The 15,669-nt window shown below is 43.5% G+C and overlaps 1 protein-coding gene across 3 annotated transcripts in view; it reads right to left on the bottom strand.

Moving 5' to 3' along the window:
* Nucleotides 1-13,538, bottom strand: part of AKT1 (AKT serine/threonine kinase 1) — a 74,111-nt gene extending 60,573 nt beyond the window's left edge. The window contains exons 1-2 of one of the 3 annotated variants that reach the window (XM_071745408.1): nt 13,351-13,538; nt 6,142-6,322 (exon numbers count right to left, since the gene is read on the bottom strand). In XM_071745408.1, the coding sequence (XP_071601509.1) occupies nt 6,142-6,187 (46 nt within the window). In that variant the 5' untranslated portion in view covers nt 6,188-6,322; nt 13,351-13,538. Of the gene's footprint in view, nt 1-6,141; nt 11,955-12,866; nt 13,099-13,350 lie in introns of those variants that run through there. The other 2 variants (XM_071745407.1, XM_071745406.1) reach the window with 2 other exon arrangements.
* Nucleotides 13,539-15,669: the final 2,131 nt, after the last annotated feature.

Below are 15,669 nucleotides of genomic sequence, written 5' to 3'. Positions count from 1 at the left end.
ACTTCTTTCTTCCTAAATCCAAACCTGATGATTTCTCAATATGTCTACTGAGAGAAAAAAAGAACAGAAAACCATATGTGGACTTTTTTTTTTTTTTTTTTTGCACAAGCCTACCTTTTCCTTCTCAAAAACGAAGGAACCATGAAAGAGAGGATCAAAGCCAACACAGGCAGTTTCTGCATGATCCACTGTATCAAGCATTCCCAGGCTCACTTTAGCAGGGTTTGCAATGTCCTAGATCCCTCATTCTCAAATCTCTTTTAATGACAAGAAACACTAATTTATGATGCCATCCTACTTTTAGATATAAAACTGAGACCTAGTTTGTTTCTCTTCTGATGTACAATAAAACAGAATATGAAAGAAAAATTCCAGGGCTGGTATAAATAATGTGGGCACCAACATCTGAGCTCTTCCTCTTTGCCATTCAAAGTGAGAGTGTGTTTGGAGTCACTGGCATGTAAGCTCCAGACAGTAAGTTCACAAACACTGAGAAAAACAACTAACCTAGCATGACTTCTCTAAAGAACTGAAAGTATTTTGCAAAGAATGTGGGGGAAAATGTTGTAATTAAGATTTCTGAGAGCGTATTTACTGAAAAAAAAAGAAACACTTGGACTTTACCCTTCAAAAATGTGAAGCTGTGGCTTAAAGAATGTGTTTTCCTAACCGAAAAATGTTAGGGCAAAATTACTTTCTTAACAGGTCACTGGAAAGCAAAACAAAAGTGCTCAAAGACTTAAGTAGTCTTCTCAGTGCAAAGATGATGAGCAATCTCTAGGCTACCCTAATTCTTTCAAAGATGTAGTACAGTATAGTTACACTGTACTAGGTAATTCTCAGCATCTGACTTCCCTGTCATCCAAAGCAGACTTTTTACAGTCCACTGGATCCAGCCTGTTTCTTATGATCTCTCCACAAATAATTCCATCAGATGAGATTTACCCTCCAAAAGTCTAGCTGACTAGCCATTATCAGCTCATATTTCTCCAGATGTTTTGTGATCTCATCTTTTCTTAATGTCTCTAGCATCTTGCCTACCACCAAGGTCAGATTTATTGGTCGACAATTTCCTGGTTCCTCCCCAATCCCCTTTTCCCAGAACAGGGCAAGCAAAATGAAAGCAACCAAGAACTAACATTGCAAAACTATTCTCCTTGTGTTGAAAAAGAGACATACAAGAAAAACCACAAACTGACACAGCTTATCTTTTGTTTCCAATGAGAAAAGCAACAGATTTCCCTATAAACCAAACCCTTTGGCTCTGGAAGAAGTGTCAGCTTCTTTCCTTCTGTTACAAATTTTCCCATTCCTCTGTGTTCAGCCCCGACCTTGTTTCTTACCTTTCCTTTTCCCCCCAGCTTTTCCTCTGAAGCAGCTGTGCCCTCTATATCTGGCATCTTCAGAGTATGGATGCATCCCTCGTATGAAGTGCCCCAGCCACTCCTTTGAAATACCATGAAAGCCAGATGATCCTTCAACTAATCTGAACCTCAAAGGCTCTGGTTACACAGGTCATCAAGGAAGTGCACTGCTACATCACCAGAGACACCAGGAACAGGCAGAAGCCAAGGTAAAAATTAAAAAACACCCCAAAATAAAACACACATACATACAGAAAGAGATAAGGAACATGGGTGAGAACAGAAAAGAGAGAAGAAATAAGAGGTGAAGAAAAATAGCAGCAAAAGTGACTCACTAGCTTAAAAAAAAAAAAAAAAAAAAAGTAATTTCTGGTGATACCTTGCAAGATCCTGTTTTGATTCATACTTACAGAACACTGGAAGTATGAAGCAAATAAAACTAAATCTGAAGTTCAACATTTGTGCCAAGAAAGTTAGAAGAGCAACAACCAGCACTGAATGCTTGGCTTTTATTTTACATATGGATCTTGCATTCATTTGATGCAATTAAGCTACAGGAAGATCAATTTGTATGGACAATTGTTTACTGGTTATTTAGACATCTGTACCTCTCAGTTTCACTGCAGAAGTAATTCTTTAAGAAATAAATTTAATAGCATTTCTGTAAATGGGATAAGTATCTTTTTTGGATAATTTCTCACTTAAGGATGTCTAGCAATTTAGATCAGCTTGGCTGCCAGACTCAGAATCAGTGAAATAGTTTTACCTTCCTACAGTTCACCCAAAGTGACATTCAGAGGACGTGTTCTGGTTTTTACAGTTAAAATTACTGTCCAGTGTTTATATACTATATAAAAACAAAAGCAAAAAGTAGCTGCACATTTGATGCTAAACATTAATGGATGAATACACAGGTCTCTCCTGCTGCTTATAATTGCTCCAGGGTTCTCAGAGTAAGAAATCAAGATTTCTATTTCCTTTTTTTAAATGTCAGGATACATTTTTCCCTCCCCCTTTCCCTGCCTCCCAAAGACTCCTTTTTCCATACCAGTTTATGCCCTAGTAAGAAAACCGGACATGCTAGGGAAGTCAGAGATGTCAGAGTATCAAAATGCACAATCCCCTCTTTGTTAGCATTGCAGAAAGACATTAAAAAAAAAAAACACCAAAAACCACCACAGGATGAAGACTGAAGACAATAGAAGGATCTTTATAAACAGGGACTAGAGCAGCAAGATGCAAGAAATCAAGTGAGATCAGTAAATAAAATACATTGCCATACCTCTGTTATCCAAAAAGTTCCTCAACACATGACCAAAATCAAGGATATTCACATTGAATATGCAAAAAAACAATCTGCAAAAACCTCCTGTTCAATCACAAGTACAGCATGTCTGCATCAATCCATTTCCCCCATCCTTTTCCACTACACAAACCTTCAGCATAATATAACCAGGAACTACATATTCTAGATGTACTCATGCAATACACCAACCCCAAGTCTGAGTTTCCTTGTATTTTCTACGTGTGTGTTGGAACACTTCAGCCATGCAGTGACGTAAAGAGTGATGAGTGTTTTAACTACTGTTTCTGTCTTCATGCATGAGTCTGTCGCCTCACTGAGATCAGCACCAAGTGCTGAAAGTGGGGAAAAGGGGAAGAAAATGGTTCATTCATAAAATCTTCTATTTTTGCCTGCCTAAGGTTAGACATGTCCTGGAGATGACTCTAGCCCTGCACAAACACATCTGCATTACTGAAAGCAGAGCTTCCTGTAAGGAACTGACTTACAGAACTGCCAAGAGCTCTTGGCCAGGCAGTGATGTTTAATTTCATTTCTCCATTTGTATTTTCAATCTTGGAAACAAAAACAGAAATGTAAAGCATGCTGACAAAAGAAAACAACCCCACAATTCTAGAAAACCCTGCTATTTTCCTACCAGGCCAAAACACCTGCTACTGCTAATGACAGCTTTATGCTTACATACACCTGCCATCCAGAAGGGCTCCAGAGCACTCTGCAGCCTGATTTATACGTACACAAATCATTGAAACCACCAAAATTAAGCCACTGCTGGGTGAGATGTAGCAACTGTTAAACTGCACGCAGCCACGCTGTTCAACTGCTCAGGACATGAACTAAGAGACACCATATCCAACTGAAGCTACAGGGAGAACGTTAGGTAGAGAGAACATCATTGCCCAATCTGGATTTCAGCCAGTCCCTGCTTAAAATATTTGCATGTGGAAAGCCCTAGGATCTTTACAGAACACATGCAGTGTAACCTTTGGTTTTATAAATGATCCAAAAGACAAACAATATAAATTTCCTGTATCTAAAATCCTCCTCTAGCAGACCCTCCCTGCAGTAATTGCTGTTTATGCCTTAACTTCAGAAGCACATGGTATCAGACATCAGTTTTGGAAACATCCTGTGGTTGAAGCACTTGATCTTGCAGAGTCAGCAAACTGATAGGGTCTGCCAATAAATGATGATTTAAAAAAATAAAAATTATTTACAAAACACATATGCATAGGAGAGGATCAGTACTCTCCCCCTCAATAAATGAATTCTTCAATTTACCCCAGAAACAGCTACAAAAGACCACAGAGTAACAGAGCTGACATGCTGGCAAACTGAGGAGGATAGGTACAGCATTGCTTTCTAAAACCTTCCTCCTGGCATGGACAATGCCAAATTAACAGTTGCAAAGTCAGTGGAATGAAATAGGTGTCATCACACATACTGGGTAGATAAAAAGGCACTGGCTAACTGGCTAAAAAGGTGAAGTAACCTGGCATCCAAAACCACCAAGAAAAGTTTAACAGTTTGGGTATTTGGGCACAAATTATCATGCTCATATATGCAGAACATGCAGGGTAACATTTTGGAAATGGAACTGTGTTCAGCAGATTATCTCATCATCACATTTTCAGCAAACCACCAAAAGTAATGATCTGTTTCTCTAAGGCAAATAAAAAAAAACCCAAAACAAACCCAACCTAAAAACCTGATCAAGAGATTAGGGAATCTTTTAATAAGACCTCTTCCAGAGGTCTCCTTACTTGACATTAGCTTTATTGTAAGCCTAGCAACAACAAAAATTCAATTCTCAAGAGTAAATACAGTCATTTTAAATACAATGTAACTATTCTGTAGTTTTGAATACATCTGCCTCTGAATCATGCGGACCATATAATTCCATTTCCACACTTTTTAACATAAATGTTTCTCTGTAAAATTTTTATAGAGTGCTCTTCAATATAACAATTTGTTATTTTAAGTTACAGGTAAGTGAAGCAAGAACTGTAACAATAGACAATTAAAAACCCTCAGCCTAAAAACATCACTTTAAACTAAAAATATATCTCTTTGATTTGAAGAGTTTCTCGATTCACAAATGGGAATAGGAAGCACAATTCTGTGTTTTGTTCTCTTGTTTTATGCAAACACGGCATAATTCTCAAGTACCAGAACAAGGTATCCTGGGTTACCTTGAATGAGTTACTTAAAATAATGAGTAAAAAAATTCTCTAACTGAAATAAATGAGAATTCAGAAAAAAGAAAAAAAAAAAAAGGAAAAAGGAAAAAAACTATTCAGAAACGTTTTTTTACAGCAAGCATCAGACAATCTGCAATATGAAGCTGTACATTCAGCTGTTAGAAACATGTTTCCACTCACTTAAAACATGGATTATCAATACGTTTTCTGAATTCTTAGAAATTTCTTATTGTTGCAGAACAAGCATCTGCCTTTATCATCGTTACGATAAAGTATTTCCATTTTCTTCCAGAAATAATTATGCTACACCTTTGCACCTTCAGGCAAGTTGTTGCAAACCCTCTAGAAAAATCCTGAGTCTGCAAAACTGTGCTGGCTTCCCTATTGCTGGAGCACACAAACTCTGGTTTTGGTCCAAAAAAATGACGGTATTAAGGAAAGTACCTAACATCACTCTCTCCTTTCCAAGAAATGATAGTAGAATACAAAGAAACAGGTAAGTCACGTACCTTATAGGAGCAATCTGTAGTATATGAAATAAAGATACCCCTCCCATACTTCAAAAAAAAAACCCAGAAACCCACTATTTTGGCAATAAATTTAAGAATGCAAATAGCATAATGGTACACGACTACATTACTTCAGTTTTGCCATCCAATCAAGAATAAAAACTTTTTATAAAAATCAAATTCCATTAGTGGTACAACAGAGTACACAAACTCAAGGCAGAGAGTGCACAAACTCAAGGCTATTCTTCCTGTCCAGGAAATAGGTACCAAAAACGGCTTAGAGACGAACAAAAAAATCACATTCTCTAGCAAGTCCCTGCAAGAGCACAGCATTGCTCGCAAAATACAGGCATATTTTTTCACCTTTCAAATGAAGATTCACCTCAAGACATTTCTCACACTAAGAAAAGCTACAAAACTTTTAAAGCAAAAATAATTTGCAAAATAATAAAATAAAGCAAAATAATTTGCTGCAGTTTAACCTTCAACACTAAGTAGCATCTCCTTCAGTCGTTATCTTTATCATCATTTTCAAAGCAGTTGGTGCAGTTTTTGGAGAACACGCACACCATGCACACACTCAAAGAAACACCCTTATACAAGTGTTTTCTCTAATTTGAGAGAAGATTATGCACACTCCTTGCACACCATTTCTTATTAAGGTGAACGGGAAAATAAAGGACTTTTTGAAGATATGCTGCTAGAGGACAGACCACAGTATGCGAGGGAACCCATCTACCCTCCTGGAGAAAAGTGACACTTACCTCGTTTGTGAAGCCACCCTTCCTTTACTATTGCTACTTCATTCATAATGGCAGGAATGTCTCTTGAAAAACCAGTTTATGCCAAAAGATTACTCCGGTGAGATTCCTGAACTCCTGCAGAAGACTCCACAAAAGTGATGGAGGTTTTTTTTTTTTCCGTTTTGCTTCTTCTCAGTGATTTCTAAAAGGATCAAAAGAAGAGCACACCATCATTTTGAAGCATGTCATATGTACAGTAAGGGATACAACAGGGAGTAGGTTTCATTACTGGCTTGTTGGTTTGTGGGTTTTTTTCATTATTATTACAAATCCTAAATGAGGCCTTAATTCTTCTGAAGGATTTTGATATTGTGGGGAATGGAGGTGCCAAAACACATGCCTGTGAAGGTCCTGCTTCTTCAGTGAGCAGGCTGATCGTGGCCAGAGACTTACAACATCACCAGACACTGTCTGGGTTAGAGATGGATGCAAGATCTTATCCTGACACCTCCTCTCCATAGCAATGAAGATTCTGAGATTCCACAAAATCCAGTTTTAAATATTTCCTGTTAAGAACAGTTCCAGAAATGCTTCTGTAAGGTTTCTTTACAGCCTGATATAGAGCAGTCTATCAACCAGCACACAGTGCTTCTCAGAGATACACCTCTGTCAGCAAAAATTCCTAATACTCTTGCTTCAGATTTTTCTACTTTCAGTGTCATCCTGTTAATTCAGTTCAGATTTCCTTAACTCTCCCAAAAAGTGTTCTCTGCCTTTGATATTTGTACCTCCTACCTCTCCTTGAGGTACACAAAGAATCTCAGTTAAGCTCACATACCTTTTCATTACCTTAAATCAGCCCTTACAGCACTCTGATCAATTTACTGCTCTACCCTGAATGCTGTGGCTGAACCCTGTGGCTTGCTGCTGTCTTTCTTGCAATGAAATACACCTTGGCACAATTTAGGATTGTTACCCCTCTGCTTTATGAGAAGTCCCTACCTAAATATCTCAAAATTGCTCTATCTTACTGAAAATATGTGTGGCTCATAGCTGACTACCACAGAAACATTCTTCATGCTTCTCTCCCTCACTGTAAGTAATCTCTCCCCAAATGCACTAGCTTTTATTATTTTTCTAAATTGAATCCAATTATTTTTCTGCATGTGGTACAAATGTTCTCTGTTTGTTTTTCTTTAATGACTTCTGTGCTTTCCAAAGTGTCCATACCACCATTCAATTTGGTATTACTTGGGTGATCAAAAAATGTAATTGGTGACAAATTCCCAGCAGTAACTGAGAGGTTTAATAAAACAAAACTTAGCACCATTCATAACCCTCTACCAAAGACCTGGCTTTTACTGGAGCCTCCAACCACACAAACAACACATTCCCACCCAACAAATACATATCATCTCTGCATGTGTTTGGCACACGTGCATCAGTTATCTCTGAGCACCCAGGTGATAGCCATTCATGAGAAACTAGATTAAAAAGCTACTAATTCCACATAACTCACTAAGACACAATTCTGGATGGAAGAAACAGGTAGTTAAAACTAATCCAACCTAGAACTGAAACCCTAGCAGGGAGAGAGGGCTCCGTATTATACACCACCAGTGCTCTGAAATGGACAGACTTCAAAGTAAGGTCACACGTGAACAAGTTCTACCACTGCAAGCTGAAATGGACTAGGAGAATGAAGCTCATTCAGTACTTGTCTATGAAATTTCATTGCTCATTACTATTCCTAAGCTTTTCCAGTGACACTTTGTTTTCTAGTTTTTACCCAGAAACACATCATATTACAAATCTGCCAGATCTCACTGGTTATAGTTATCAACACCAAGACACAGATAGGACATTTGCCTGGAGGAAGAAAAAACACACAAAACCCAACACTGGAACAAGTGACACGTAAGAATTCCTTAATTTCATAAATAAATATGAGAACACCATATGCTGCAGAATAGAGACCAGTAACATAGAGCTGCCAGAGTTATCTTGGAATAAACTCCTTTAGATGCAGAGCAATTAGGAGAAGCTGATGAACATGGCAGGCTTTCATTCTTTCAAAACTGCACACACAATAGACATGTGCACTTGTCTTTCTTGTTGATGTCAAGAAAAGACCAGACCTCCTTTTGAGGCTTTGTTTAAGCATTGAGCATTTTGCAAAGTGTTGAACAAAACCCCTAAGATGATCACAGCTTATGGAAATGCAACACCTAGGTGTGAAAGTTAACACTTCTGATGTTGTGCCATAACACAGAGACTACGCAACCTACTTCTGCATCTTGAATTCAACAATTTAGCTGCACTGAATGATCAATACAGTTTTTAATAATTGTATATCAGAAAAGAAGCTACAAGCCTAACTAGTCTACAGAAAGGGCAATCTTACTAGTAAGAACAAAGTGCCAAGATCCAAAATTCAGCAATCTGCAGCTAACTTACTCCATGTTTTTCTGGGTTAATCAATCTTGCTTGTCATGGGCTAAACTATCTTCTCATAATCTGAATTTGAATGCTAATATAGCCCAAAAAAGCAGATCAACAAAAAAATCCATAGTTCAGAGAACTTTTTCTTCTCTCTTTGGTTCCCAGAAAGTTCAGACTGCCTTTTCCCAACAGTTTCTACCCAAGAAACATTCCCCACCTTCTACTGCAGCCCTGCTGTCAGGGATGTGTCTTTGCCTGCCAGCGTCCTTCAAGGGGAGAGGAGTGGTGAAGGACACAGGGGGAATTATAAAGGAGCCATGAAGACTGGGTAGCACAGCACAACAGAAGCATGAAATATGCCCCAACACCATCCTGCAGCATGGACTGCACCTTGGTCCTTCAGCCAGCTATGCCAGAGCACTTATTTTATAATGAGAAACTTAAGCTATTTTTTTCTTCACACTGAAGAACTGGGGATCCCTTCTCACTGTCCAATAACTTGTCCATAGATATGGCAAACTCACTCAATCTCTTATATTTTAAAACACACATTTAAGCTATGCCTAATATATCTCTTTTAGTAAAAGACTACTGCAGACACAGGCAACAAATAAGAGTAATTTCTCAGAACAGGCAAGAAAGTTAAGTACAGGTCAACGTACTACTGAAGATGCATAAAACAGAGAAAGTTCCTTTTCCATAAAATCCTTAGAGGGGCGTGGAGGGGGGAGAAAGCAAGAATGATTATAGTCCTCATTTATGGCATCTAGGAATGGTTCCCAGTGAACAGAGGGCATCTGAGGTAAGTATGACCTGGCTGCTCCAGCCTGTGCCTGCACATGACTGAATACTGTCAAAAACTAAACAACTCTGTCTTTCTCTGAGCCTTCTATTTGCTTGTTTTTCAACATGCATTTCTGTAATACCTTTGTCAATACCAAAGTATTCCTCATGTGGCTGAAGTGCAATAAATCATGAATGGCATGACATCAGTATTGTATCACAGTGACGCCAGTTTTACGCATATATTAATTCCTTAAAGGTTATTAACTTCTTCATAAATAATGAGATAACTCACTTCCTTAGACACTACAGCAGCAAAACCTGCTCTAAGGAGTCAGCCAAACCAACTGCCCAATGGAAGGTGGAGCAGAACTGCCTTCTCTGTATTTGGGAGTTGTGTTAAAGCTCCGTCTCTTATTCTCTTCCACATCTGATGATCACCTTTTGTCTCTAAAAGTTCAAGAGATTAATCTGTCCTCCTTGCTCTCTTTATAAGATAAAACCTTTTGTTTCTACTAACACCCTCAAGCAGAGCAGGAAAAAAAAATAATTCCTCCATAATACTGAAGCTGAAGCTTCTGAAACTGGATGCTGAAACTGGATGCAGAAGCTTCTATGGTCATTACCTTGTCTATGCGGGAGAGTAAGCAAGATAAGACACACCAACCTCCGTCCTGCTGCTGCCTCACCTGACATGTTAGAGTGTGTCCACACTTTACTAGTTAACTCAGGTCAGAAAGCAGCTTGCAGCAAAGCACACTCTTCCACTAACACTTTGCCCATCACACCACCACTTACTGATGCCCACTGCCCTGGTGTCACACAGTCCTGATGCTCCCAGCACACCCTGAGCCCCAATGTGCTGCTACACATCTTTACTAGTTCTTATAATGCACAAGAGCAGGACCAGGGAAGAAAGGACCCAGCTCCCCCTGGGCACATGACACTGTCACCAGAGCAGATGACACACACAGGACCTAGAGAGGAGAAGCATGAGTTTAGACCTGGGATATCATGCAATGACAGCAGATCCTGGATCCTCATGTAAGCTCACAGCTGACAGCCACCTGAACAGCACAGGCACAACAAAGTTGGGCTCCAGCCAACATTTCAAGTGGAGCATACAGATAGGTGTCCCCACCACACTTTCACCAGTGAAGTACATCTCCTGCATTATGCAAATCCTGCCTTGGGTGTTTTACAGGAGCGGCAGCGGTTCCAGTGTGCTCAAGGCCCTCTAAGCACACAGGAGCAGCTTCGCACCATGACCCAGTTACTGAATCTGGGCAGACAGCTTTAAAGAAAGCTTAGAAGGACCAGGTTGTTCCAGGATCTTAGCTTACTTCACAAAAACACAATTGTGGGCCATGAGTTAGGCGTGGTCACTAGTATTTGCTACTATACGTTCTGCATAGAACAACACCATGTCTAAACTGGTATTTCACTGCAGCACATGCAGCTTATCACAAGGTTCAGAAAGCCTTTGCTGAGCCTAAGAGCAATAGGAAAAACAGTGAGTGGAGAATAAAAATCTTTAGAGCCACATCCATTTTTCTTTCAGCGTGTTAGCCTGGTCTAGGCTTACAAAACTGTGACTTGAAATAGTTGTGCTCTTATGCCTTTGCCAATCAATAGACAGGAGGTTAACACCGTTCAGGTGAGGGGCCAGAGTTACGACATCCAGCTGTCCAAGCTGCAACCACCACACTACAGTTGGATAGGACAAACTAAGCTGCCTATTTTAAAACAGAGCAATGGCAGAAAAGAGACTTCTTCATACCCTCTCTGTCAAAGACACAGCCCAGACAAAATCCTCTTTATGTTCCCAAACAAGAACAAGTCCTTTTACAGTTTAGGCTCATATAATTTAAGAACTGAGCTGCTCAGAACTTCTGTACCAACTTGAGATGCATTTAATCAAACTCCCTTCTAAAGTATAACTGAAGTTTTGTTCTTTCCCCAAACAAATCACGTCAGTCGTGAACCTATTTAATTCTTAATCACTTACAGGACATTTTTATTAGCCAGCAAGTGAATACTGAAGCTATAACTTACTTGTAGACATTAGATCAATTCTTAAATTTGATTTATCACTACTGCACACCAAGAAGAGTCCTATAAACATCACACACAACAGAAACCCTCCTATTTTAAAAAAATCGAGGTAGTTCCATAGTGTCTTTAAATCTGTTAACTCAGACAAATGTTTTGGCTGTCACTGGAAAATTAACTACTACATAAAAGTAATTACTAGTCATGCAGTATGTCAAAATTGATTTACCTGTAAACAAGTATTCTTCTGAATTAAGTGTTAGTAACTGCCCTTTATAACTGTATTTTAAAATGTACATCCCTCCTGTGGTATAAATAAATGAGCAAATCAGGAATTTGCTTCTTATACGTTAGAGGTGGTAGGAAAACAAAGCAAAAGGAATAACAGTTAAATTCCTTCCCCAGGGAAGTGAGAGAAAGGGGAGGGGGGAAGGGGGGGAAGGAGAATACCAATAAGGTGCAAACTGCATTAGCATACTATCAGTAAAATATATAAAAAGCCCCAGCACAATCATATACTTCTACGAATTTCGTGTTTCACAAATAAACAAAACAAAATTCAAAAAAGTCTCTAAGAACATTTCGGCAACTGCAGAATTTCACCCGGGGGAGGGGAGGGGAAGGGGGGGGAACAGGGGGCATCTGCAAACAGCTTTCTACAGCTCTGCAAAACACGACTGGAAAAAAAAAAAAAAAAAAAAAAAAAGGTATTAAAAATCGAGTCCACAAGCGCTGCACAGGCACCTACACACGGCAAATACCCACGGAGATAATCACACCCCCCTTGGCAAACAGTGGTCCGCAAAGCGGAGGTGGGTTGAACAACGCGGCTACACAAAACAAGGGGAGAAAATGGGGGCGGGTGAGGTGGGAGAAAGGGGGGGGAAGAGAGGCACTTGGCGACTTTATTTGCCACAGTTTTAGAAATAACACCCCCACACCCCCCTCGCTACCTCCCGCTTCCCTGGGGGATGCTCGGACCGGTCCCGGGCGGCCCCAGCCCCCACCGGTTCTGGAGGGCCGCAGCTCGGAGGGGGCCGGAGCAGGCCCGTGGGCCTCCGGTGGAGCCCCCCTGCCCGCCGCCCTCTCATCGACCGCATCCCGGCGGAGCCAACAGCTTCCTGTCCGTCCCGGGCCCGCCGGCAGGACGCCGGCCGGGGGCCACACGCAGCCCGGCCCTCCTCACCTCCCAGCCCGCCCGGCTGCCCCGGGGCGCCGCAGCCCGTCCGTGCCCGGAGGAAGGGGTGCGGGGGGCGGTAAGGCAGCCCCCCGCCCGCCGCTGCGGCCTAGGCGGGTCAGCGGCCGCCGCCCGGGGAAGGCGGAGAGCGGCCGCCCCCCCCTTCCTTTCCCTTCCCGTCCCCTCCCGGCCCCGCACAATGCGGCGGGCACGGCGCGGCCGAGCGCAGCAGGCCCCGGCCCCGTCGCTTCCTTCCCCCAGCCCTTCCCAGCCGGGGGAGCGGGTCACTTACATGGCTGGAGCCCGGGGAGGAGGTGATGGGAGGGTGTCGGCGGCAGGGGAAGGGAGCCGGGGAGGGAGGCAGGGGAAGGGGAGGGAAGGGGGGAGCGAGCCAGCAAGCGAGCTGGGGGAAGGGGGATGCTGGCGAGGCGGGCTCTCCGGCGGGTGCCGAGCGAAGGCCTCACTGGGCTCCCGGCAGCCGCCGCCTCCTCACCATCCCCGGGCGGCGGGCGGCGGGGCGGCTCCTCCTCCCCCTCTCGCAGGCGCTCGGCCCATGGGGCTCACACGCCCGCTCCGGCGGCTGGCCTGCCTTCCCCGCCGCTCCGCCTCGCCCCCGCCCTGCCCCCGGCCGGGAGAAGGAGGCCGCCCCTCAACCTCTCGCAGCCACCCCCCAGCAGAAGCAGCAGCCACCGCCTCTTCTCTCCCGCACCACCGGGCCGAGCTCCCGCAGCCGGGACCGGGCTCGTCCCACACGCGTCTCCGTGGCGCTCGCTCACATCCTCCGGGGAGCGGCAGCCGGGTCCTACCGCCGCCACGCCGTTTCCCCTCCGCCCTGCCGCGCTTCCACGTTCTGCGCCGCTCCCCGGAGGGGGGAAATCTGCCGCCGCCGGGGCTTCGCCGCCCGGCCCCGCGTCGCCGCCCTCCGAGCTCCCCTCGGCGCGGCGGGGCAGCGCCCGCCGGCCCGGCCCTCCCGCCGCCCCCTCCGCCCAGCCGGCCCCAGGCCCCGAGGGCGGTGTTTCCGGGCCCTCAGCGCGGCCTGGCCCCGGGCGGACGCCCCCCCACCTCGCCTCCCTCTTTCCTGGCCACGTCCCGGCCCTTGACCCCGGCGTTTGGGACGCGGGGCCCCATGAGGTGATGTCGCCTCTGCGAACTCGGCCCTGCGGGAAGCCCGGTCCCCGGCGTGGGGAAAATTTACCCCTAAAATCAGGGGCCCGCCGCCGCCGTAGGGCAGAGGCCCCAGCAGCCCCCGGCGTTCCAACCTCTGGGTAGGGCCAGGACGCTGCAAACTTTTTGAGGTGCCCCCATCAAGTTTCCCCGAAAGCGCCCGTACCTTGCGCCCGCTAAATACCGATTGATTTCATTCATTCGGTGTCACAGCACCTTGGAGGATTTCAGTATCCCTTTGGGCAGCAGGCGGGCTGTGAGGTGTGGAAAGGTGAAGAGATTGCCTCGGGAATGGAGGGTGCTGGGGGGTGGGGAGTCTGGATGGTGGGCTCTAGGCTAACCTGTTCTCAGAGCAGCAACAGCTCAAAACATCACAAATTGCTTGAACTATTGCTTACAGGGCAGCAATGTTTTATAAAACTTTCAAAGAGCTGTTCTGCTCTGAAAAACGGTGTTGTGGAAATGCCTTGGACAGATGTATTACTTCCCCATGCTTCCAGTATCAAAATTTGCTCTCTGGTTATTAAGGGAATTTGTTTATTTTCTCATTGACAGTGCCATAAATGCTAATTGGGCTGTAAGAATTGACTGGATTTCTTTAGAAATGTGTGATCACTGATGATTGCATTTCTGCAATCAAGCTAGCTGGTATTTCAAAAACAACACATCTTCCCACACCTTTGCACTGCTGGCTACATAAAGGTGCATAAAATACATTTACAGCAGCAAAACTGGGGAATACAACTACATTTACACTGGTGGCAAACCTATTTTATAAAAGAAGAGGCTTTTCTACTACATCAATTGAATAACTGTACACATGTAGTGCAAATCACTTTCTTCTGCCAATTTGCCCAGCCAGATCTGCCTAATCATAGCTGTCACGAGAGTTCCCTAAGCATCAAATGGATTCCTAAACCTTGGGTTCAGAGGGGCCAACAATGAGACAGAGGAGGAAATGCTTCTCCCTTCATGGTGGAGGGAGGTGGAGTAAGATCTCCTTTCCCACCAAAGAACAGACCCTTTCTTCCTGCCAGAGTTACTACACCAGCGTGGTGTTTTTTGTGGCTTTCCTTCAGGTGTACTGGGGCATGTTTCAGCACAGTTAAAACTGCACAGTTTGGGCAACTTGGCAGAATAAGCAGTCACCATGGTACAGGCCCAGTTACCCTGCTTAGGATCCAAACCTTCTCTGCTGCAGTCAGTGGAAAGATTTCTGTTGGTATCAGGGCAGAATGAAACGGCTTTGAGAACGTTCTAAGATGTAAATGTAGCAGAAAGGAAAAATCTGGATCTGTAACCATGTTTTGACCTGGGTTTAAAATATTTAGTGTAGCTTAAAATGCAGGTGGCCATTAAAGATATATTTAAATTAACCACCAGTGTGCAAACCTTGCAGGCAGCTCAGAGGACAGGTATAGAAATTAATTAAAAAAAGAACATTCACTTATGAACTATTCTTAAGTCTTAAGACTGCAGTTACACCTAGCAATAAAAAGCGTGTGTTAGTACAGGAGTTCACTGGCTGTAAGACATTTCTGTCCAGGCAGGGGGATCTCTGGTAATAGATCTGACTGTAGGAGAGCTTTCTTGCCTTCCTGCCAAACCCTGTAGATTGATAAGCTCCCAGGCTGCGTGGTGAGCAAGGTCATTAGGACTTCCCCTGCAAACGAAGCAGACGTTTGAAAAATAAGGTCGCACAGTAAACAGTTTTCTGTCCTGAAAGGGAAAAAAAATAAACCTCCGTTGTTTGCTAGAGAGGAAGTACAATTAAAAAACCCCAAAATTTCAACACCAGCGGATTGTTTAGCTTTTTTGACTGTTGATTTACCATGATGAAAGACAGGCCCAAACTAGAAAGTTGGGATTCCAGTCTGGATCTGACATTCTCCAAATTTGACGGGGGATGTGTGATTCGGAGTCAGGAGTAA

This window comes from Heliangelus exortis, chromosome 5, assembly GCF_036169615.1.
Source record: "Heliangelus exortis chromosome 5, bHelExo1.hap1, whole genome shotgun sequence".
Taxonomy (NCBI): domain Eukaryota; kingdom Metazoa; phylum Chordata; class Aves; order Apodiformes; family Trochilidae; genus Heliangelus; species Heliangelus exortis.
This window is presented reverse-complemented; position numbering and strand designations above follow the sequence as displayed.